Here is a 25,820-nt window from a genome sequence, read left to right as displayed (position 1 = left end):
CTCCTTCTATCACCTTCCAGATTAAGTAAGGCCCCATAAGCCCCTATGTGCTCCCATAAGTCCCCTGCACTAACCCTTCCTGGAGTACTTATCAAACTACACTAAAAGTGCCAGTCTGACCCCACTTCCAGATGGCAGGCAGATTGTGTATATCTCCAACACTGCAAAGATCTATGGCACTGGCTGCCCTGGTTATTTGTTTCATATGGATGGTACCAGCAATGACTATATAAAATATGTAGAAAATGTCATTCTAAGTTAATTAATACTTAACTAGGTTATAGACACTTCAATTTTACCTTGACAAATTTTCTTTGTAAGTAGTAATAATTTCTAATTCCATTTTAATTCATATTATAGAAGATTCCAAAAATACAGAACAGCATAAAGAAAGCAAAAATCATCTGTAATCCCTCCATCCAGAAATAATACTATTAAATACATCAGGATATTTTATTCCAGTGTATGTTAAAATATGTGTAGATCTGTGCATATATGTATACATATATCCCATATATTTAACAAAAGAATATATCATTTACTTTCTATTCTTTTCATTTAATAATATATCATAAACTTTGTTTCATCAGTCTTTGAAAACTTTTTAAAGCACAAGTATTAACCCTTTGTCACATTTATTGCAAATACTGTTTCCCATTTTGTTGTTTGCCTGTTAATTTTGTATAACATGTTCTGGCATATAGACATTTTTAATTTTTATACTCAAAAATCAAATGATCTTCTCCTATATGTTTTCTTCCACAGCTTTTGTTTAGAAAGTCTTTCTCCACCTAGTAGATAAGTTAAAACTTAATACGTAGTTCCTTCTAGTCTAATTACAGCTTTCAGTATTTACATTTAACCCTTTAATCCATCTGTAATATACTGAGGTATGAGGATGAGGTGAGGATCCAGCTGTCTTTTCTCCTTTATATTTAATCAATTGTCTCAATGGGTTTTTCTAATCTGTTTGATTCTATTGTTTTCATCTAGATCTAAACAATACATCCTTCTGCTGAAAGTTAGTTTTCTAGAGAAAACTAGAAAAGCAAAAATAAAAATTCTATGCTGAAAATAACATGGGAGAAAAATGTTCAGCTTACGTTAATAAGAAAATGAAAAAGTATGGATCAAAAGCACCAGCAAGACTTGTTTTGGGTGAAATGTACTGATGTCTGCAAATTGAAATGCACCAAAAAATCAGATGAAATGGTGGTTGGATAAAGGATGGATAAATAGATGATAAAAACAGAGAAAAATATTAACTACAGGATCTAGGTAAAGGTAAATAGGTTTTCACTGTACAATGTTTTTCAACTTTTCTTTCTGTTTGAAAACGTCCGTGGTAAAATGTTGGAGGAAGGGAAATAAGTCTTCTAAATCATGTTTGTGGACTATTAGTTGCACACCATTATTAAATTAACTTGCATCATAACTTTAATAGAAAAATAAAATCACACACGAAATAAGAAGGAACATACGGCTATAACTGCATTGTTAGTGAAGAAAAGGAGATTAAGAGTTAGCGGCTAATGCAGATTCATTCATAAACCTACTAACATAACAGGCATATGTCATGATATACAATGTCACAGGATTAAAAAAAATTTTGTGATAAATACAGAAGTTACATACCTGTTGAGAAAGAAAAAATTCTGCTTGTTTTTGTGACAGAGGCCCACTGCAAGATACCTCCTCTTCTCTGGAAAAAATAATAATAATAAAGAATTACACAATAGTTTACAAATGCTTACAAAGTCAAATAGTTTCATCAGAAGAGTTAAAAAACTTTTTAAATTAATTCTCCCCTCTCAGGAACAGAAAAGACATACTTAAAAGTGATATTGAATGACCTGCCAAAGTTCACACAATATAATTATGGACAGATACAGATCTAAATTCTACACAGCTTCCAGCATGATCTTTCTAAAAGGTAAATCTATCATGCCAGCCCTGATTTAATGCCTTTCAGTGGTATGTCATCACCTTCTAGAATAAAGTCTATACTGCTTAGCAGGGCAAGTGAATGCTTCAAGAGTGATTTTACCTCCTACCTCTTCCCTTTGCCTTCTCTTGCTCACCTATACCAGCACTGATGAACTCCTTATTGGTCTCCTCTCATGCCAAGATGCCCCACTGCTTCCTCAGCGTACAGGGCCCATTGTCTCACCTACCTTTGGACTGTTGTACACCATTCATCATTCAAGACTAACTCAAGTGCCATGTCCTCCAAGAATCTCCTGGCATCTCTCATTTGAGCTCCCACTATCTCCTGGAGATGCTTGTCACAGCAACTATGCTTTGCTGCACTTACCTGTTCTTACTCACATTTGTATGGGAATACCCAAGGCCACATTTAGACAAAGAACAGGCACTCAGAGTTTGGGAAATGAAGGCAGCAAGGGTTTCTGACTCCTTGATATGGATACAAGAAGTGCTGTATTAAAGAACAGGAAAAAAGTGGCTTTTCCTAAGAAATAACCATTTGCCTAGAAGTTTAGATTACCTAGAACCAATAAACTAAATATGTGTTGGTATATATTTAAGAAATCTATACATGTACAATATAAAGGTTTTATTTTAAAAGCAAAGTATGAATAATACTCTTTTGCAACATGACTCTGAAGAAATGGCTTTTCTATATAGGATTACAACATGTATACAAAAAGCTGTTTATTCATAAATAATATTTTTATAAGCATTGTGTCTAATATAACAGTTCTCAAACTGCTTCATGCAAACAATAAATAGATATTCAAAGAAAAACCATGTTTCTGAGGTTAAATAATTTTGGGCAAGTTGTATACTCTATCATGCTTGTATACTCTAAATAATTTTGAGAAAGTTATATCTTGATGTGCACTAGAGAAATCCAATAAAAAGAAACTATTTACTTCTGTTTAATGTACCATTTACCAAACTCATTTGAACAAAGAATCCTTTCCTCACAGCTCTCAAGAAGCACTAGTGTTCCATAGAAAACACTCGGAGAGGAGCTGCTCTAATATTCTCTTGGTTTCATTTCTAGTAAATATTACCTAATAATCCCAAGGCAGTATATCAGATTTTGCAACTATTAGGGCTACCGAGAACCAGCCCCAACCAGGTATCATAACGATCAGTGATACAATAGTGACCTAGAGGGAAATGGGAAAAAGTTCTCAAATGGAAATAGTTAAGTGTCTAAGCAATAAGAAACCCTTTTCTCAGGGCATTACGATTAACATGCATAATGTGGGGGGAGGGACACAGGGAAGGCTATACAGCACGGAGAGGACAGGTAGTGATTCTACAGCATCTTACTATGCTGATGGACAGTGACTGCAATGGGGTATGTGGGGGGAACTTGGTGATGGGGGGAGTCTAGTAAACATAATGTTCCTCATGTAATTGTAGATTAATGATACCAAAATAAAATAAAAAATAAAAATAAAAATAAAAGAAACCCTTTTCTCTTAAATGAAGGAATGGCTATAACAAATAGATAAACATGGCTGTAACGAAAGGGCTAGAGACAGATGAGAATCTGAATGAAAGCAGACAGAACACTATGAGTCCCATCCTCTGAAGTTCATGATGCTCACTGATACTAAATGCTTTATTTACTTAAATCCTTTCCCAAAAGAGACTGCAGGTAGTATATAATAAAGGATACAGGAGTGATAGAGTTAATAAAACAGAAAAAGAGAAAATCAGAATCACACAAAGTGAAGTTGCTACAAATGAAGGGAAACACAGTTGCTATAAATAAAGATCAAATTTGGCTCTGGCTTCCACCGCAGAGACTGTGGCCGACAGGAACAAGCTTGGGAAGAGCAAGGAGAAGTACCATGGCCCAAGCCATCCTTTACTAACTCCTCCTCTGCTTCCTCAGAGCCTCACAAATACATGCTGGAGAAAATGACTCTTAAGAAGCCAAAGAGACATTCAATTTAGGAAAAGGACTACCCATTTAGGAAAAGCATTCAAGTATACCTTGTTTATAAATCCAATTATCAGCTGAGAGAGAATTTTAGACTTATTAGTGCTATACATCAAGGGCACTTCACCTGGGTCCATGGATGGGCTTCTAGGAGTCCATGAACCTAGTAAAACTGCAGGCAAAAGTTTGTAAGATGTGTATCTTTAATGTGGAGGCAGTATCTGGAATTCATGAGATTCTCAGAAGGAATCTGGAAACTCCTCTGAAGGGCTTATATCTACCACTGTAAGTGAAATTTTAAAAATATAGGCTAAATCAATCAACAAAGAGTTTTTATTTGTGAGCACTTGCAATGCATAAAACACCAGTTCTGGTCCTGGAGGAGAAACATAATGCCTTAATGGGCTCAGAGCCATGGAGAAGGCTAAGACCAGGCCAGTGAAATGACGGCAGTAAATCACCAATGCCAAGTATGAATCTGAAGATGAACTCGGTGCTTAGCAAAGGGGAAGTCAGTCCTGCTGGGGTAGTGAGGAACTTGAAAGTTGGGAAGGAGTGGAGAAAGTATTCAGGAAGAAGGCATTCCAGGAAAGAAAAATAAAAGACACAAGCTGGGAAAAGGCCTGGCATTGGAGGGACACAGCAGACCTGCTGGCTGGAGTAAAGGATCAAGTTGAGAAGCAGAAGGTAAGGTCAGAAAGGTCAACCACAGAAGGCCTCAAACATCAGGCCAGGAGTCTCTGGAGTCTGGAGATTTCTGAGAAGGGTAGTGAGAAGACAAAAGCAGGGGAGGGAGGGACTGAGAAAGGGCACAGTTTCCAAATATCCAAGGAGGCTGTGAGGACCTGAGCCCTCTGAGTTGTGTGACCAGAGCTGATCAGGCACCCCACCCCCGGCGGTGCTCAGGCCACACCACCCTTCCTTCCATCTCTCCCATATGCCAGCTTGTCCTGTCTGAGGCCGTGTGTCTGCCATATGCACTGGCACGGCTCCTGGCTGTCTCCTTCATCACCTTGACCCCAGACGCACAGGGCCCTCACTATTTACTATTAGGTTGTATAGTGACACAACAGTGACCTAGAAGGAAATGGGGAAAAAAATCACCCAACAGTTCTCTAATTGTGTGTCTGGGTATAGCTCTTCACTGCACCGACACTCAAAATTACATAACTTACTAATCTAGTTACCTCTCTATTATCTGTCCCTCCTCACATGACTGCACAAGAACAGGGACTTTCTCCCCTTTGCTGACAGCACAGCATGTAACACAGTGCCTGGTACACCAGAAGCACTTAGCGTTTAATAAATTAATGAATTTGGGAGACTTATATTAAATCACTGGCAAGTGAAGAAATACTTCTACTCTTGCTAGGTCCTTTTAGAAGCACAGAGAAGATGTAGTTCCAGCCATTTGCAGGCTGGTGGCCTCCACTGCATACTCAAGCCTGCCCGCCTACTGCAGGACACAAACAAACACTACTGCACGGCAGCAATGAGTGGATGAACGCTGAAGCTAAGTTTCCAAGGGAGCTTGCTTCTGTAACTGGTGTTTCAAAAAATACCTGATAAACATTTCTTGACCGAGTATTTATTCCCTCCCTCCAAATTTAACAATCAGGGACAATTTTCAAATGGGAATAATTGCATTGTAAGATGTGAGATTCACAAGGTATGCAATGTTACTTTCCCCTTTCTAATTTTAATACAAACTTTTAGGGCAAGAAAAATAATTTCCTGGAAGAAAAGACACCTAAAACAAAAGAAAGGGCAAGAATGAGAAGCTTCTCATAATGCAATATTAAAAAAGATCACAGAAAGAAAAAAATGAAATTTTCCTTTTTAAAAGAACCAAGAAATGCATATAACTATATCCTATAAAATAAAGTAAAAAATCTTACAAAAAGTAAAATCATTCCTTTTTGGACAAAGAATTATAATACTTTATTAGAAAAACATTTAAATAATCTATTTCTTTAATTTCAGTGATGAAATTCAGTTTACTATATGTACATTATTTTCTGAAACTGTACACCTTACTAGTAAATGCACTGGATAACACACAAATTAATTCTTAGAACAGGATAAAAATAAGATACAGTTAGACACTACACTGATGGACACTGACTGTAATGGGTATGTGGTGGGGACTTGATGATGGGGGGAGTCTAGTAACCGTAATGTTGCTCACATAATTGTAGATTAATGATACCAAAATAAAAATAAATAAATAAATAAATAAATAAAAGATACAGTTAGACCTAGTTAAACCAGATATAGGAAAAAGCCAAACTGTATTAAGAAAAGTCTGAATTACAACATTTCTCAAGAAGTGACATTCTGCTATTTTAAGCATATTAAGTAGCCAGAACAAGATTACACTGTAGCCTGGAAGCATTCCCTAGGGCCTTAACTAAAAGAGAAACTAGAGAATGAACACTCCTTGAACATTTACTACATGCCAGGTACAGTTCTAAATACTTTTCATGCATTTATCATCTCACAACAGCCCTCTGAGGAGGTGAGATAATCCCCATTTTGGAGATGAGGAAATGGAAGCACAAAGAGGGTGAGCAACTGGCCCAAGGTCTCACAGGGTATAAGTGGAGGAGCCAGAATTTAAACCCAGTGACTCCACAGCCAGATGCTTAACCCTACACTATACTGCCTTTTCACTAGATGAGAAGCATTTGTAAGCAACTCTAAGCAAGTGAGTTTTGGTAAGTATTTAATGGTAAAATCTTGCTCCCAGTATGTTCTGAACAAATCATGGAACCATACAAAGGCCACTCACAGGAACTGCAGGGAAGCATTCTCTATCCACATACAGTCACCACTTACCCCACCAAGGGGGCTAGCCAGCCCACTTAGAGCAAGAGGGGTTTACTTAAATCAGCTCTGAACACATTGTATTATAATGATCTTTAGGTGTCAGTCTTCCTCACCCCAGTGGGCCTCTGGAGATCAGGGAATATGAAATACACGCATGCACACACACCCATGTGTTTTTCCCTCCTAGTACTAGTTTTCTGGGAAGATGATCCCTAGAAACAGTTGGGGACAGGGGAAGTGAGACAGCAAAAGTAAGGAAGTTAATTAAAATTATGTTATGGGGCCAGTTACCAGTGAGGGCAATGGATGAAGCATTTTGATTCTCTGCATTCATTCATCCAACATATACTCACACTTCCTAGGAGTCAGGCACTGCACTAGCACTGGCAGAAATGATGAGCTACACCAAGACAGAAGGGTCTATGCTCTGCAAGGGTATGAAAGCAGAGGAAACAGATACAAATGAGGAGGCAAAAAAATTTTTAAGTCACTTCGTGAAGAGAGCTCTGAATAAAGCTGGAAGTACTTGGGATGGAGGCCACCTCAGGTACATGGTCAGGGAAGTCTGTCTGGTGGCGCTGGAGCTAAAATCTAATGACGAAATGGAGCCAGTGAGGTGAAAATCCAGGGAAGAGCATCCCTGGCCACCTGAGGCAGAGGGCAGCCTGGAGTGCTTTCATGACACTGAAAGCAAGTCCAGGTGGTTCAACTGCTGAGAAGGGGACAGAGAGGGAGGACAGCGGGGGCCAGACCAGGCAGGCACTGAGGCTTAGATTCCTGTCCAAATTCCAGGGACTGTCACTGAGGGTTTGGGGCAGAAGAGTGCTCTGGTGTGATTTACATTCCTAATGGTTTCCCTGGTGCTGCATGAAATACTGATTGTAGGGGAACAAGAGTGGAGGCAAGGAGAGCAGTGAGGAGGCTAGAAAAACCATCCAGCCATCCATCCAAAAGATTCAGGGCTTCACTACAGGGTAACAGTGGCTGGCGATGGACAGAAGTGAACTACTTCCAAACACAAGGTGGAGGAAACACTGGCTGTTGGGGTGAAAGAGAGGGAGGAACCAAGGACACTCCTAGGTTTTGTGCTTGAACAACTAGATAAGCAGTGGCACTGCATCCCCAAGGCTTAAACTTTGGTAGGTATTCAATAAATTGTCACTAAATCAATCATTAATTCACTCTGATGTAATGACATCACCCCATCTGCTGGGTTAGGGTCCCAGCAGAAAACAGGTGGCACATTCAAATGGGTAAATTTGAGAAGATTTTAGTAAAGAACCACTTACAAAAAATAGGGGCAGGGAATAGAGAAGTCATAAGGAACAATACAGTCCCCAGGGCTGGTAACAGTAGGGCACCTGACATACCAGGCCTGGGGAACAGTCCCAATTACAGAACCCCAGAGGAATGCAGAGTGGGCCACCTGACAGAAGCTATGACCCGACAGCCAGCACACCCTGACCCAGAAGGAAGAAAGCCAATGACTCAACTCTGAACCTCACTCTCCTTGGCCCTTTGGATATCCCACCAGGGCCTCCCAATTGGAAGTTAGAGGGTAAAGAGCCAACTGATGCAGCCAGTATAGGTCAACTTCCTGGGTCTAAAAGGGTAAAAAGATAAAGGCCAGCACATGGGCTCTGAATGAATGAGGATTTACTGCACCTGTAATTATGCTATTTTGCGGGAAAGGGATCCCGGTCAGAAAAATGCAAGTTACCTTATAGATACATCAAGTTCTTCTTTCTCCATTTTCCTTTCAGCCTCCTCTCTGCTGGTCAGTTCCATATCAGTGTCCTCCACAGTCTTTTTCTCACCATTCTGGAAGTACTGTTGAAGGGCAGTGTACAGTTTAAACACCTGACTGAAAGAAAGCTTACTGTATGCCAAGATCATGTGACGCAGAAACAAACCTGAAAATTAGAGACAGAAACAAGGTGACAGTATTAACTGAAATCCAGGCTACACAAAGTTGTTGCTATTTGTTGCAATTCTTTCTTCAGAAGAATCAAAAAGAGACACTTGGCAGGTGTTGTTCCCTCCACCTAGAATGTTTTTGCCTCACCCCTTACAAAGAGCTGTTTTCTTTTTACTCAGGGCTCAGTCTTATAACCTGTACTCCACCATCTTTATCCATCCAATATATTTTTTGTGGCTATTTTAACTATCTGAAATTATCTTATTTGTTTAGTTTTTACAATCTGGCTCCACTCTACCAGAATGTAATCTCTGTAAGAGGAAAGTCTATGTTTGTACTGTAAGTCAAGAGACTGGCACACAAGAGATCAATAAACAATTTATGTTATAAACACATGGAGGCTTAACAACATGCTCCTAAATAATCAATGGATCAATGACCAAATTAAAATAGAGATCAAGCAATATATGGAAACAAATGACAACAACAGCACAAAGCCCCAACTTCTATGGGATGCAGCAAAGGCAGTTCTAAGAGGAAAGTATATAGCAATCCAGGCCTATTTAAAGAAGGAAGAACAATCCCAAATGAATAGTCTAAAGTCACAATTATTGAAATTGGAAAAAGAAGAACAAATGAGGCCCAAAGTCAGCAGAAGGAGGGACATAATAAAGATCAGAGAAGAAATAAATAAAATTGAGAAGAATAAAAGAATAGAAAAAAAATCAATGAAACCAAGAGCTAGTTCTTTGAGAAAATAAATAAAACAGATAAGCCCCTAGCCAGACTTATTAAGAGAAAAAGAGAATCTACAAACATCAACAGAATCAGAAACTAGAAAGGAAAAATCATGATGGACCCCACAGAAATACAAAGAATTATTAGAGAATACTATGAGAATCTATATGCTAACAAGCTGGAAAACCTAGAAGAAATGGACAACTTCCTAGAAAAATACAACCTTCCAAGACTGACCAAGGTAGAAACAGAAAATCTAAACAGACCAATTACCAGCAACGAAATTAAATTGGTAATCAAAAAACAACCCAAGAACAAAACCCCTGGGCCAGATGGATTTACTGCGAAATTTTATCAGATATACAGAGACGACATAATACACATCCTCCTTAAAGTTTTCCAAAAAATAGAAGAGGAGGGAATACTTCCAAACTCATTCTATGACTCCACCAAAAAAGAAAACTACAGACCAATATCCGTGATGAACATACATGCAAACAACAAAATATTAGCAAACTGAATTCAAAAATACATCAAGAGGATCATATACCATGACCAAGTGGGACTCATCTCAGGGATGCAAGGATGGTACAACATTCGAAAATCCATCAACATCATCCACCACATCAACAAAAAGAAGGACAAAAACCACATGATCATCTCCATAGATGCTGAAAAAGCATTCAACAAAATTCAACATCCATTTATGATAAAAACTCTCAATAAAATGGGTATAGAGGGCAAGTACCTTAACAAAATAAAGGCCATATATGATAAACCCATAGCCAACATCATACTTAACAGCGAGAAGCTGAAATCTTTTCCTCTAAGATCGGGAATAAGACAGGGATGCCCACGCTCCCCACTTTTATTCAACATAGTTCTGGAGGTCCTAGCCACGGCCATCAGACAACACAAAGAAATAAAAGGCATCCAGATTGGTAAGGAAGAAGTCAAACAGTCACTGTTTGCAAAAAACATGATATTGCACATAAAAAACCCTAAAGAATCCACTCCAAAACTACTAGAACTAATATCTGAATTCAGCAAAGTTGCAGGATACAAAATCAACACACAGAAATCTGTTGCTTTCCTATACACTAACAATGAACTAGCAGAAAGAAAAATCAGGAAAACAATTCCATTCACAATTGCATCAAAAAGAGTAAAATATCTAGGATAAACCTAACCAAGGAAATGAAGGACCTATATGCTGAAAACTACAAGACACTCTTAAAAGAAATTAAAGAGGACACTAACAAATGGAAACTCATCCCATGCTGTTGGCTAGGAAGAATTAATATAGTCAAAATGGCCATCCTGCCTAAAGCAATCTACAGATCAATGCAATCCCTATCAAAATACCAATAGTATTCTTCAACGAACTGGAACAAATAGTTCTAAAATTCATATGGAACCACAAAAGACCCCGAATAGCCAAAGCAATCCTGAGAAGGAAAAATAAAGTTGGGGGGATCTCACTTCCCAACTTCAAGCTCTAGTACAAAGCCACAGTAATCAAGATAATTTGGTACTGGCACAAGAACAGAGCCAGAGACCAGTGGAACAGATAGAGAGTCCAGATATTAACTCAAACATATATGGTCAAGTAATATATGATAAAGGAACCATGGACATACAATGGGGAAATGACAGCCTCTTCAACAGCTGGTGTTGGCAAAACTGGACAGCTACATGTAAGAGAATGAAACTGGATTATTGTCAAACACCATACACAAAAGTAAATTAAAAATGGATCAAAGACCTGAATTTAAGTCATGAAACCATAAAACTCTTAGAAAAAAACATAGGCAAAAATCTCATGGACATAAACATGAGCAACTTCTTCATGAATGTATCTCCCCAGGCAAGGGAAACAAAAGCAAAAATGAACAAGTGGGACTCTATCAAGCTGAAAGCTTCTGTACAGCAAAGGACACCATCAATAGAACAAAAAGGTATTCTACAGTATGGGAGAATATATTCATAAATGACAGATCCAATAAAGGGTTGACATCCAAAATATATAAAGAGCTCACCCACCTCAACAAACAAAAAGCAAATAATCCAATTAAAAAATGGTCAGAGGAGCTGAACAGACAGTTCTCCAAAGAAGAAATTCAGATGGCCAACAGACACATGAAAAGGTGCTCCACATCGCTAGTCATCAGAGAAATGCAAATTAAAAACAGAATGAGATATCACCTTACACCAGTAAGGATCACCACCATCCAAAACACAAACAACAACAAATGTTGGCGAGGTTGTGGAGAAAGGGGAACCCTCCTACACTGCTGGTGGGAATGTAAATTAGTTCAACCATTGTGGAAAGCAGTATGGAGGTTCCTCAAAAACTCAAAATAGAAATACCATTTGATCCAGGAATTTCACTTCTAGGTAAGAATGCAGGAGCCCAGTTTGAAAAAGACAGATGCACCCCTATGTTTATCACAGCACTATTTACAAAGCCAAGAAATGGAAGCAACCTAAGTGTCCATCAGTAGGTGAATGGATAAAGAAGATGTGGTACATATACACAATGGAATATTATTCAGCCATAAGAAGAAAACAAATCCTACCATTTGCAACAACATGGATGGAGCTACAGAGTATTATGTTCAGTGAAATAAGCCAGGTGGAGAAAGACAAATACCAAATGATTTCACTCATATGTGGAGTATAAGAACAAAGCAAAAACTGAAGGAACAAAACAGCAGCAGACTCACAGAACCCAAGAATGGACTAACAGTTACCAAAGGGAAAGGGACTGAGGAGGATGGGTGGGAAGGGAGGGATAAGAGGGTGTGGGGGGGAAGGAAGGGAGCATTATGATTAGCATCCATAATAGGGGGGCACGGGAATGACTGTGCAACACAGAGAAGACAAGTAGTGATTCTACAGCATCTTACTACGCTGATGGACAGTGACTGTAATGGGGTTTGTGGGGGGGCCTTGGTGATGGGGGGACTCTAGTAAACATAATGTTCCTCATGTAATTGTAGATTAATGATACCAAAATAAAAATAATAAGTAAATAATAATTAATGCTGAATAACATAAAATGTCAGACCATACAAAAAAGCCAGATGCATGGGGCACAAAAATAAAGCCAATAGAAAGGAAATTTCAAGTATGCCCTCGCCTTATAAACCATATCAATAATATATTCTTACTTATCTCTCTTCATAAAAGTTTAGTTAGTGACCCCGACTTAAAGTTGGACAATGCAGACAAGTGATCCAGAGAACTGTGAGAAAGAACTGGGAAATCCTAAAAGCCCTCAGGACTAGGCTAATACTTTGACTATTATAGATAAAAAAGATGATGTTTCTCCCCAAGACAATTATTTCAACACAGGTGAAAATGGCAAGGCAGTAAATACAAACTAAACCATGTCCAACATCCCCACTGTGTTTGTTCCGATGTAGCACAGTAATGATAGATGTAATTTAGAAAGCTGCTCACTTCAGTGAAAATATTCTCTGCTCTCCTTAGAAGAGCTGCATACCTACTACACTTGTTTTGTGAACCTCTGGTTCAGTTCCAGAAAAAGAATCTGAAAGGTCATCAAAAAACTGTTCCATATCCTTCAATTCGCCTTCAGCCATCAGTTTGATTCTGAATGAGAAAATTGAGGTGCGTATTTTAGAAGGCCCTTTGAACATCTGCCCACGTTGCATATTCCACAATTATCTAAAATAAATCAATTCTAAAAGTTATTCAGAAATTCTTATAAAATGGTGGCACATAAACCTGGTAGTCCAAAATGTCAGTCTTACATTCTGAAGAGTACCATTGCTGATGTTTTCTTAATCATAAAATTTGTCAAGAGTAACACATCAGCCAGTAAAAATGAAATTCTCTGCAACAACTAATAAGAACAAGGTAGATCAATATAGAGAAAAATTAATTTTGAAGCAGTATGTTTAATGTTAACCATTTTTCCAAAAGAAAAAATTACTTAGGAAAACAACCTAGAATAAAAAAGGTACCTTTTTTAAAGAAATCATTACCATGCACCCTTTTCTGATTTTTATCTACCTTGACATCTTTTCATCTAAACAAAAGAAAATGAAGTTTACCTGATCTGTACTGAATTTGCCAGCTGAGGACAAGATTCTTCAATTAACTTGTATAGTTTAGACAATGTAATATCTGGGCCCTGGGCAAAGGAGAGAAAGGGAGGTTACAGATAAATTTTAAAGAGCTGAGAATGAACAAACAGCTGCAAACATGGATATTCACTTAAGCCCTCTGCTTTAACAATTACGCCAAACATGAAATCTCAAATCAGGAAGGGAAAAAAACCTATCTATCTAAAATGCAAAAGTTTGCATAGCATTCTTGTTTCATTGGAGAAATGGCTTAAAATGGAAAAAAAGTATAGAATTTGTAGTCCAAGGATCTATAATTACTTCTTAGTTGTGTAATCACGCCAAAGTTGTAGCTTCCTTGAGCCCTAGTTTCCTTCATCAGTAAAATGGAGAAAATAATAACCATTTCCCCTTTCTGTGGCAAAGATAAAGATACAAAGTGCTTTGTAAACAGGAAAACATAATATAAACACAGGTGTCCTATTTTTCATAAACATAATCTATTTGAGACTTCTCAAACCTTGTAAGGCAGGCAGACATACTATGTGCCCAACCCGTAAAAGGTACCATCAACCATCAAAATTATAATCTAACTGAGGTTTAAAACTAAATGCTGAATCTTTTTCAGAGAGTAAGTTGACAGTATACATGCCAAATTTAGATGTGGATAACCCAGCAATTCCTCTTCTAGGGAAGATATATTCAGCATGCACTGTTTGAAATGAAAAACTGAAAAGAACCTGTAAGTCCATCAATAAAAAGTTGATTTATAATTTACAATAAATTACAGACTTTTAGTATTAATTAAAATTATGAATTATTATTTCTTTTCTTAGTGTGGAATACAATATAGGCCATTAAAAGAATGAGATAAATCTGTAAATTCATCTTTCCATATCAAATGTTCTGATATGGAAAGATCTCCAAGATTGGTTCAGTGAAAGATCAAGCTCTAGAACAGAAGTAGCATTTATGTTTTTAAAAAATTAAGCAAAATTTAATTAAAAGAATACATATATATTCTCATAACCATATGCACCTATCTATCCATATACACATACATACAGCAAAAGGTAATGAAAGATCCATTCTGAACTGTTTACTCAATAAAAAGTTCAATGAATGAACATTAACAGTGATAATCTCTCAGAGGAAAAAGGATTGGATGGCATGCAGAACCATAACCTTTCACCCCATCAACTTTAGTATCATTTGAAATTTTTATAATGAACCTTTGGGTATTAGTTGAGTAGTTAAAAATTAACTAGTTTTTTTAATTGAAGGATGTTTGATATATAATCTTATATTAATTTCAAGTATCTAATACAGTGGTTCACCAGTTAACCACATTATTAAATCCTCACCAAAAAATTAACTAATTTTTAAAGCCAAACAATAAATAAAGGAGTTGGAGTTTGGCTGGAATGTTAGTAGATGAATTCTATATATACTTTTATTAAATAAAACTATGCAGTAGTTAACCAGGCAAAGGGCCAGAAAGGAGAATCTGACAGAAAAAAACAGCATGAGCAATGGCAGAAAGGTGTGTAGGTTGACAAAAGAACTACTGTTTTGCTTCTTTTCTCTACTTACTGAAATTACTGTATGTTAATTACTTAATATTGTAGTAAGTACTATGACTTTTATTTGAATAGTGGAGAAAATGCACATAATAGTAATGTGGATAGGGATGGGAACTACAAGTTATAGAGACCCCATTCCTTTTATTTAACTAACTGGACAAGCCACTTAAACCTGTGTCCTCAGTAACCCTTCTCTCCACAACAAATTCCGGTGATGGATTTTGAAAAGCCATTTATGAGTGATGTTGATAATTCAGGGGCCCAAGACCCCAGATCTTTGTTTCTGCCACCACTGTTCCTCTACAGAAAACTGCTCCTCCTTCAAGCTCTAGCTTAACACACCACTTCCTCTGAGAAGTCCTCCCCATCCACCTGAGACCTGAGTACGCCCATCCACTGCAAGAGGGTATATCACATTTCACTCATCTCACATGTTATTTAGGTGCTCTACTAGCTTTGAGGATGCAAGAGTAAAGAAAAATAGTACACTGTTCTCACAGAGGTTACATTCTAGTGGAAGATAGATAGTCATATAATCATTCAAATAAATGGAAAAACCACAACTGAAATGAAAATAGCTAACATTCTAGCATTTACTATTTGCCACACGTGAGGTGCTTTCTATGAAATGTTAGCTGGTGGTAGTGTGTGTGTGTGTGTGTGTGTGTGTGTGTGTGTGTGAGGTGCTTTCTATGGACTGTTAGCTGGTTGTGTGTGTGTGTGTGTGTGTGTGTGTGTGTGTGTGTGTGTGTGTGTGTGTGAGGTGCTTTCTATGGACTGTTAGCTGGTGGTTGTGTGTGTGTGTGTGTGTGTGTGTGTGTGTACACGCGGTTGAGAGACTGTCTGATGAACCCCCTGACCTAGGCCCAGGACGGTGTCCGGCACAGAGCAAGTCTCAGTAAAGGTTTGCAGGATAAGTGGGAGCGGCCCCTCACCTGCAGCAGAGGCAGGAGTAGCTGGTTGAGCCTCCGCCGTTCCATGAGGCTGACCGCGCCCTCGCCCGTGCGGCCCATCTCGTTCAGCAGCACAAGCACCGCGATCTTATACGGCGTCACCCAGTCCTTGATGCCAAACACGTTGGCGTGCACCACCCCGTTGGTCATCATGGGATTGAAGTACAAGCTCTCGTGGACGCTGGCCATGGCAAGCCACGGCTAATACTACGGGCCCGTCTGCCCGCCGCGCCAAGGTTCCGGCTCAAGGCACCTCAACATGCCCCACACCGTCTCCCGCAGCCGCTGTATCCCAGGAAACAAGCATCTTGGCGCACGGCATGCCGAAGACCAATCAGAACAACGAGACCGGAGCACATGGGAGAGCTACAACCAATCAGAATGTCCAGGATTGCTGTTTCGAGTGGGCCAGAGACGGTGCACCTATAGACCGAGTCCCTACAGAAACTCCTGATTGAGGAGCACAGGTTCCCGGGCGAGGTAGTGTGTAACCGGGTGAAAGGCAGACGGCGCTTGGGGTCGGGGGCTGAACCGCCAGAAGCACTGCCCATTTGTTCATTTACTTTGAAAACAATTAAAATTAAAATTTAAAACCATTGTGTTTAAAAGCAACGAAATTGTGTACCTTAAAATTTTTTTATGTCAGCTTAATTTTTGGGTTTGTGGCAACTATAGTTACTCATTAAATACTATTTAAGTTTTCTAAAATACAGCTTTAAAACATCCAGTATGCATATTTAATCTCAGTCAATAGATTCAACACCAAGTATACCTGTTACAAGCATCAAGGCTAGACTACAAATTATCAGTCTTCATCACCATCATTGTCACCACTATCTTAACGTTTTCTTTTCAGTGCATTTGATGATTCATTGGAAGTGTTTTGTGATGACGCCATGTTAGTGATAATAAGTGTTTTTGGATTCAATTAATGGATTAATCTAAACATTCTGAACTGAAGATAATGCAGGAATTGATGCATTTACATCTGAGGACTGTGAATTGGGCATCTGTACCATAAACTTTTACCCTGTGAGGGACATGGGAGCCCCTACTTTAGTTGTCACAGACATGGTTTGTGGCCTTGCTGTGCCAAGTGTGGGAGTACTTGGTCTGCTAGTAACTGAACAAACACTTAATCACGAGACTGTTATTCTTCTCGCAGAAGATGCTTTTTTGTAAAGACTTAAGTCTATAATTTGGAATAAACAATATATATCAGGTGGCAACCTAGGGCCTGAATATGGCTTGATCAATAGCAAGGGGGTTGATTTTTTTGCCTTGCAATACCTAATAAAAAAAATCTCTGAGGAGGAGCAGTAAAAGACTGATCAGCAGGACACTGCACTGCCAATCACAAACCATCTGCATCAATAGCAGCTTTCCTGGCATAGCTTGAGTGAATTTTTGGATCATCTAAGATTGTGGTCACAAATCGGAAGGCAAACTCCAACATGTGATTTATAACTCCTAGCTTATATTCTGTAATCCCCATATCCTTAAGGATTTATCCCATCATCTGTGCATCTTTCAGCATTCTCTTGGGAGAAGCCATCTTGCTGGACTCATGATGTCTGGTGATCAGATTTCTCATCTAAATCATCCACATTAATGTATTTCAATTCTGATCTTGATGCAAATTCTTGGCCTAGCATGGTTGTTTCAGCCCCTGGTATACCAGTAAGTATGTTGGGAAGTAACATGGTCCTCACCCACTTAACATAATTTTTAAACTCAAAGTTTGGGAGTTTCATTTAACTCTTTTAAGATGAAAATAAACATTTTTTCTCAGTATTTTACAAATGTCATTTAGAGACAGCCTGGTCAGGTTGTAAGAGGCCTTGTATCCCTATGTGAAATAGAATTTTTTTTTTACGAGAGTTTTGTTTTTTTTCCTTTTTTTAAATTTATTTAGTTATCATTGCTGCTTATATCCAGTCAATTATTACCATATAGGAATAAATCCATTGCCAAATTTTCTAATTTTTCAAGTAAAGGTGGATATACCTCCAGCTCTTATGAAGGTTTCACATGAAAAACATTGTGGTTACTACATTCACCCATATTATCAAGCTCCCCCGATACCCCAGTGCAGTCACTGTCCATCAGTGTAGCAAGATGCCACAGAGTCACTACTTGTCTTCTCTGTGCTACACTGTCTTCCCCATGACCCCCACGCACACACCATGTGTACTAATCGTAACACTCCTCAATCCCCTTCTCCCTCCTTCCCCTTCTCCCTCCCTCACCACGCACCCTCCCACACCCCTCCCCTTTGATAACCACTAGTCCCTTCTTGGAGTCTTGAGTCTGCTGCTGTTTCATTCCTTCAGTTTTGCTTCATTGTTATACTCCACATATGAAGGAAATCATTTGGTACTTATCTTTCTTTGCCTGGCTTAGAAATAAAATAAAATTATTGTCTATTTTTTTATTCTATTATTATATCACTTCCATGTTGAGTCTCCCTTTCCTACCTAACAAAACCCATAATCTGGCATTCATAGCCCTCCAAGATCAATCCATAGACAGTATTTTCAATCCCCTTTTTCACAACTTCCCCTCTATTCATCTGTACCTCTCCCAAGACATTTCACATAGCCTGAATTATTCTTAATAATGATTTTCCTTTCTCTTCTATACGGCCCTTGAAAGAAAAAACATATAGTATTCAACTTTGGCTATACACTGTGCCTTGTGCCTTAATTGCTATTTGTTTAATGAATATGAATGAATATGTGCTTTTAATTCACAAAAACAGAAAAGGAGGCAGATACACATAGACTAAACAACTGTACCAGAAAAGAAGCCCATTAATAGCTTGGAATAAAAGAGTTCCATATGTTGAGAACTCTGTACATTTTAGAAATACAATTACATAGATTTTAGACATACAACATTTTATGACATAAAATTCTCATATAACAGTCATTTATTCTTAAAGGGAAAACTGGCTTTTTGCAGTAAATTTAATACTTAACATCTTTCTTTCCTCTGTTTATTCTTGCACAGCCCCCCACCTTTTTTAATGAAAAAGCATACTTATAATTTCCCAGCTTTCTTAGGATATTTTTGCATACTGGGTATAGCATACAATAAAGCTTCGCAAAGAATATTTATGGAATAAACTTCTATTCAACCTTAAAATCTTGAATAGAAACACTTTACTGAATGTAAAGAGGAAAATAATCTTTATAAAACTCCAAATAAAAAATTTATTCTAAATAGGTAAGGCTTTCAAGTCATTCATTCATTATTCAATAAATACGTGCTGAGCTCCTTCTGTATTCAATCAAGGCCCTGTTTTAGGAGCTGGGAGATATTTCCAGCTTTACCTGAAAAATTAGAAAATTTGGCAACAGATTTATTCCTATATGGTAATAACTGACTGGATACAAGCAGCAAGAGCTACCTTTACTTAGTGCATGATGTCCCCAAATCACTACAGTCCTGGCCATTCATTATTGTTTCTTGAAAGGTAGCTTGTGTCACCCATTTGTCCTGTCTTGCTCACTGAGACAGCTTCACCTGTAGCATTGGGTTGGAAACTCCTGTTTGAGACTCTTCATTTTATATATCTAATTTTAAGAACAGAGCTAACTACTATCAACTCCTGAAAACATTTTAAATCTCTCTCACTCCTTAGAGATTATGTGACCAATTTCATAGCACTTTGTTCAAGCCTCATTTATTACATGTATGATTTTATATCAATGACTTGCATGAGTAGCTACTGTGGATAAAATGAGAGTTTCTGTGGCCAGGATTCTCACCTGGTCCTGGTTGACTAGCTCACTGCACACCTGTGGGCAATACATGGCTGTTGACTCTATATAAAGAGCTCCGCCCAGTGCTCTGGGTGCCACACGGTGGCAGGGTTGCAAGGCTGCAGGAGAGCAGAGGAGAGGCTGGAGTAGTGGCAGCACCGAGGACAGAGGCCCAAAGGACAGCTGTGCGGGCTGACTGTGCAGAGAGGGCCAGAGGACGGTTGTGCGAGTCGACTGTGCAGAGAGGCCCAGAGAACAGCTGTGCAGAAAGATGACTGTGCGGAGGCAGAGAGGCCCAGAGGACGGCTGTGTGGGATGGCTGTGCAGACAGAGGGGCCCAGAGGCAGAGACCAGCTTGCTACATGCAGACTTGCTCTGAGTGAGTGGGATTCTAGTGACTGACCTGCCACCTGAAAATAAAATTGGGTAAAACCCTTTCACCCCAAGAACGTTTTGCTATCAATTTGTTTGGTCACACTGAATCTATAGCAAACTTGCCCAGGACTGAAACCCAGTGGCAAGACACTACCATCTCTAATGGACTGTGAGTGCCTCAAGGGCAGGGTTCAGGTTTTGTTTTTTTAATCTTTGCAGCCTCAGTTTCTGATACAGGTACCTTGTGTCTGGTATGTGCTTAATTATTGCCAAGATTCCTTTGAGTCACTCCACAAACATTTTTGAGTACCTACGGTGAAATAGAATATTATATAGTCTTTTCTATTCTATTATATTACTTCCTTGTTCAGTCTCCCTTTCCTGACAAAATAGTGTACCTACTACTTTTAAGTAGCACTGTGCTAGGCACCGTGCTAAGTCATAGAGATATAGCGATGAATATACAACTAGTTATTTGACCTCGTAGAAAAAAAAAGTGACTATGTGCAGGTGTCAAAAATCCCTTTGATGAGCCAGTCTCTGTCTTCAGGAGACTAAGAAGGACCTGCTGTTCTAGATGTGTGGTTGGCCTCCTTTACTTTAAGCTGTGAAATCTTAATGCTCATCTCCTTCACCTTTCACATTTCAAAGCAGCCCTTCAAGCCAATAAAAGAAGCAAGGATTTATAACTTGTAATGGACTTTGTTTTACTTATTTCGTCCACCCAGCATGACCTACTATCCTCCCTACAAATGTGTTGTATTTGATTTGAACAAAGTTATAGAACATGCCCCTCTGAATATAGAAGTGGGCGTATGGCCCTGGCAGAGCCAATCAGATCCTTCTCTGGGACTGCTATATGGACTCTTTCTCTTAGGGTTGCTAGGCAGGGTTATTGATGCCATATTCCTGCTGCCAGAAAAAGGCTACCTATAGAAACAGAGAACAAAGCTAATTTGCAAGAGAAACAGAATCAAGTAGGTGGGAGGGAGGGGAGAGAGAAATAGACAGCTGTGGTTCATTGAGTTCTGTTTCTACCTTGAGACCATAGCTCCTTGCAGCTCTTCAACAGCATGAGCTTTCCTATCATATAATCTGCCAACCACAAAAATTAGCAAGTGTTTTTCAGTTTGGTTTTTGTTTTGTCTTGTTAACTTTTGGTTTTCATTTGGTTGAGGAAGGTTTTTATATCTTGCAACCAAAATCATATTTATTAATATATAATTGAAACTATTGAATCAATTCATCCTACCAGAATTGTTTAGTCCCCAGAAAGACCTTCAGGCTCCTAAATTTGTTTCTATATGAGCCTTTATCTCATCCAATGTGTTAATCAGTGACTGCTCCCTAGTAAGTACTCAGTCATCAAGTACTCTCCAAGAAAACATGATTCAAATATAGTCATGTTCAATGGAAGAAGAAGAAAGTTGGCCTGGGAATCAGAACCCTTAGGTTCTACTCTTGGCCTTGAAACTAACTTTGTGATTCAGGCAGCCACTTAGTCTCCTCTGAAACTTGGGTCAGTCACATTAATAATGAAATGTTCAGATTAGCTGATGTGTTAAATTCTCTACAGTGCTAAAATCTATGATTTGTTACTCTTTATTTTTTAAACTGTATTGTGGTAAAAAAATATATATAACATAAAACGGACCATTTAAACCACTTAAAGCATAGAGTTCAGGGGCATTAAATACATTCACATTGGTGTGCAGCCTTGTCTTGCCAATGGGTTTCAGCCCCAGACAAATTCACTATGTATTCAATGAGACCCAAAAATATGACAGTAGAACGTTCTTGGGGTGAAAGCGTTTATACCCAACTTTATTTCCATGGTGGCAGGTCAATCACTAGAATCCCATCCACTCAAAGCGAGTCTGCATGCAGCAAGCTGGTCTCTGCCTCAGGTCCTCTGTACCCCCACAGGCGTCTTAGTCTCTGTCCTCAGCACTGCCACCACTTCAGTCTCATCTCTGCTCTCCTGCAGCCTTGCAGCCGTGCCACAGTGGCACCCAGAGCACTGGGCAAAGCTCTTTATATAGAGTCAATAACAACATATTGCCCACACATGTGTAGTGAGCTTGCCAAACAGGGCCAGGTGAAAATCCTAGCCACAGGAACTTTATCCACACTCCCACCCTCTAGTCACCCTCCATAGTTTTCTATCAGTTTAACCCAGTTGGTCGACTCAGGAGCTGGGAAAGGAAGCCTGCAAGGATCCACACTAATGTCAGAACATTTTAATGACCCCATAAAGAACCCTCCTACCCATTAGCAGTCACTGCCCATTCCTCTTCCCTACCAGCCCGTGGCAACTACTGAACTTCTTTCTGTCTCTATAGATTTTCATATTCTGAATATTTCAGATCAATGGAATCACCCAATATGTGACCTTTGTGTCGGCTTCTTTCATTTAGCATAATGAAAGAAGTTCTGAAGTTCATCCATGTTGTAGCATGTGTCAGTACTTCATTCCTTTTCATGGCTAAATAATATCCCATTGTATGAATAGACTACATATTGTTTATCTGTTTATCTGTCAATTGGATTGTTTCCACTTACTGGCTATAGAGCACCATACTGCTATGAACATTCATGTACACAGTTTTATGTGAACATACATTTTCAATTCTCTTGAGTATATACCTATGAGTGAAATTTCTGGATCATATGGAAACTCTGTTTAACTTTATGAGGAACTGCCAGACTCTTTTCCAAAATGGCTATACCATTTCACATTCCCACCAGCAGTGAATGAGGGTGCCATTACATTTTAGTGAGGATCAGGAACCACACTTACTGTTTAATCAGCAATCCTGATTAGCAAGGTCATGATTATGAAATAACTAAATAATTATCAAAGATGTTTTATTATGAGTAATTATGACTATATTCACAACTTTATGTATTTCTGGATACTGTACGCCCCATGTAGAATTATGCCAAGTAGAGTCAGCTCCCCCTATTGTTCATTAGACAGTAGGTCGCCAGCAGCTAAGTGCTGGCATCATCTGCAGCTCCCATAACTGATGGGAAAACCAGCAGTGTTACAGAATCTATGTGTTACCTGCTGATCAGAGCCAAAACTTCTGAAAACAAAAACTCTACTTGTGGTAGTTGTGCATCCCGTTAGATGAAACAAGTAATTGCTCTGAACAAGGCAAATATAACGTGTGAACCAGGTCTCCTGTGTGCATGCATAAACACTCTCTTTTGATGTCCAAAAAAATCCAACTGAGAGGGGAGAAAATATCTCCTATTAAATAAAATGAGCCCTATTTGAGAGAGTCATGCAGAGACTCAGGACGCAATCAATACAGAAAGTTCTGGGTAATTAACTGAGCTGCTGGGGAAACTTAATCCCTAGCCTGACAAGCATCACTTAGTATTTCAAGACCCAAGGTAACATTCCAGCTTCTCAAAGCTCATAAACTGAATTGACCTCACTCCCTGGAGAAACTCTCATTGTCTTCTGGACCTTCTGTATCATTCAAAGTACACACCATTATCTGCAGCTGGAAGGATCAATGAACTAATTAATTAATCAAGTTTGAGCTTATATTTCTACTGTTGAACTGTCATCGTTTGTTTGCTGGAACCCACTTCAGATATCTCTTAGTGCTAATAAGCAAAAGATAATATACATTACATAATTTCCACAAGTATATAAGTACATTTTACACTCACCATTTTCATTTCTTTGCGGATACCCTGACTCACTCTCAATACTTGACTTAATGGAAGTTTCCAGTAGGAATGGCTGCTTTAAATAATAGAAGCAGAAACTACATTTGCTCATTGTTTTTTTTTTCTTTGTAGGATGTTAATTTCTTTGTTTGTAAAAATTGCAGTCATTTCAGTTTGCAAGAGTTTCTGGACCTGTAATGTTTGATGAACATCTAGTGCCAAGTAGTGGCAGTGTCTAGTTCTCTTTTGCAAGTGTAATACTGTGTAACAACTATAAAACCTTGAAGGTGCAATAAAAAGTATGTTTGCTCAGGTATCTGGGGTAGAAGCCTCAGGAACTCTGTTAACATTCTTGGGCCTTCATCACAGATCTGAGGACTGGCTGACCGGATGATCTAGAATGGATGTGGCTGGGGACAAATGGAGTGGCTATGTCCCTTCTCCACTAACAGGCTACCCCAGAGAATGTTTTTGTGGTGGAGTCAGAGGTACAAGAAAGAATATGGAAACAAATATATCCTAAAGTCCTAAGCTCAGGGTGGCACACATCAGTACTTCCACCACCGTCTGTTAGCTAAAGCATAAGGTCAGCCCAGATGCAGGAGTCAGGAAATACTCTTCTTCTTTAGCAAGAGGAGCTGGAAGGTCACATATCCACAAGTGTGGATACAGGGAAAAGTAAAGAACTGGAGCCAAGGGCAGTGTACTAGGGACAGTCCCTTCTCATCCCCTAATGAGGCTATTCTTAGACCTCAGTTTATCTAAGCAAAAAGAAGATTGGGTCCAAGAGTAATAGATATGACTGACATTTGTGTTTTTAATCTCACCAATTATATAAATAGATGTTCAGGCTGTCTTAGTTTGCTCAGGCTGCCATAACAAAATACCACAGCCTGAGGGGCTTAAACCACAGACATTTATTTCCCACAGTTGTGGAGGCTAGGAAGTCCAAGATCAAGGTGCAGGCCAATTCAGTTTCTGGTGAGAGCCCTCTTCTTGATTTGCAGATGGCTGACTTCTCCTGTATCCTCATATGGCAGCGAGAGAGAGAACTTTCTGGTGTCTCTTCTTACGAGGGCACTAATTCCATCACAGGAGCCCCACCTTCATAACCTCATCTAATCCTAATTACCTCCCAAAGGCCCATCTCTCAACACCACCATGTTCAGGGTTAGTGCTTCAACATGTGAATGTTTGTGGAGCATCAGGGGTGGGGGATAACCAGCTTAATCCAAAGCATGAACCAAATTTAATAATTTTGGATTTAGTATTTTCATTCCATTTTAATTCTCACTTCATATATATCTCATTTCATATTGGTATCAGCTGTGCATAAAACTTCCTAATATTAGAAATCAGAGTCAGAACTTAACTTTGGAGTCTCAGAGATTGATCAGAACAAATTGGAAACATATCCATAGCATTTCTTATTTAGTCTTTAAAAACATGTGTATTTCTACTAGAGTTTAGGATATAATATATATTTGATCTAAAGCTTGAGGAAATAACTAACCAGTCCCTGTCAAGCCAGATTTATTGAAAAATTCAAAGTAGTTTCATGCTTCCCAGCCAAAGAACTAGAAATCATCTTTCCCATAAGCTTCTGAAATTTCTGAGCATTACTCATTCAATCTTAAAAACTGCATATTATTTCATTCTTTATTTTCAGACTCTTTTTTAAGTGGCCTTGAACTACAAGAGCACTTAAGTTGCCAGACAACTTCTCTACTATCTTGTTCATTTTAAGTTCATTGGATTAGATGTTTTATTCATTGTGTGTGTAAGAGAGAAAAGAAGGAATCTTTCTGCCAAGACCTTAACTTATGTCAATTAATGAATAAAATAACAGACATCTTTAAGATGAGAGAAAAGTTCCAGAGAAGAAAACCACTATCCCAGAGAAAAGATGAGATTAATTTGTCCAGAGAGTGTGTTAAAGATAAGCTGATGTACT

At 38.7% G+C, this 25,820-nt stretch overlaps 1 protein-coding gene and 1 pseudogene across 11 annotated transcripts in view; both read right to left on the bottom strand.

Annotated features, from left to right (window-relative positions):
- ANAPC5 (anaphase promoting complex subunit 5) overlaps nt 1-25,820 on the bottom strand; it is a 73,907-nt gene that overhangs the window by 29,202 nt on the left and 18,885 nt on the right. For 5 of the 11 annotated variants that reach the window (XM_037014097.2, XM_037014098.2, XM_037014104.2 and 2 more), the window contains exons 1-6: nt 16,020-16,348; nt 13,490-13,569; nt 12,916-13,025; nt 8,472-8,664; nt 2,315-2,437; nt 1,636-1,702 (exon numbers count right to left, since the gene is read on the bottom strand). In XM_037014097.2, coding sequence (XP_036869992.2) covers nt 1,636-1,702; nt 2,315-2,437; nt 8,472-8,664; nt 12,916-13,025; nt 13,490-13,569; nt 16,020-16,226 — 780 coding nt within the window. In that variant the 5' untranslated portion in view covers nt 16,227-16,348. Of the gene's footprint in view, nt 1-1,635; nt 1,703-2,314; nt 2,438-8,471; nt 8,665-12,915; nt 13,026-13,489; nt 13,570-16,019; nt 16,349-25,820 lie in introns of those variants that run through there. The other 6 variants (XM_037014100.2, XM_037014099.2, XM_037014095.2 and 3 more) reach the window with 5 other exon arrangements.
- LOC108390372 (transcription initiation factor TFIID subunit 9-like) lies at nt 16,843-17,631 on the bottom strand (annotated as a pseudogene).

The sequence above is a fragment of the Manis javanica genome, chromosome 15 (assembly GCF_040802235.1).
Source record: "Manis javanica isolate MJ-LG chromosome 15, MJ_LKY, whole genome shotgun sequence".
Classification (NCBI taxonomy): domain Eukaryota; kingdom Metazoa; phylum Chordata; class Mammalia; order Pholidota; family Manidae; genus Manis; species Manis javanica.
The sequence above is the reverse complement of the archived record's forward strand: the minus strand, read 5'-3'. Positions and strand labels throughout refer to the sequence as shown.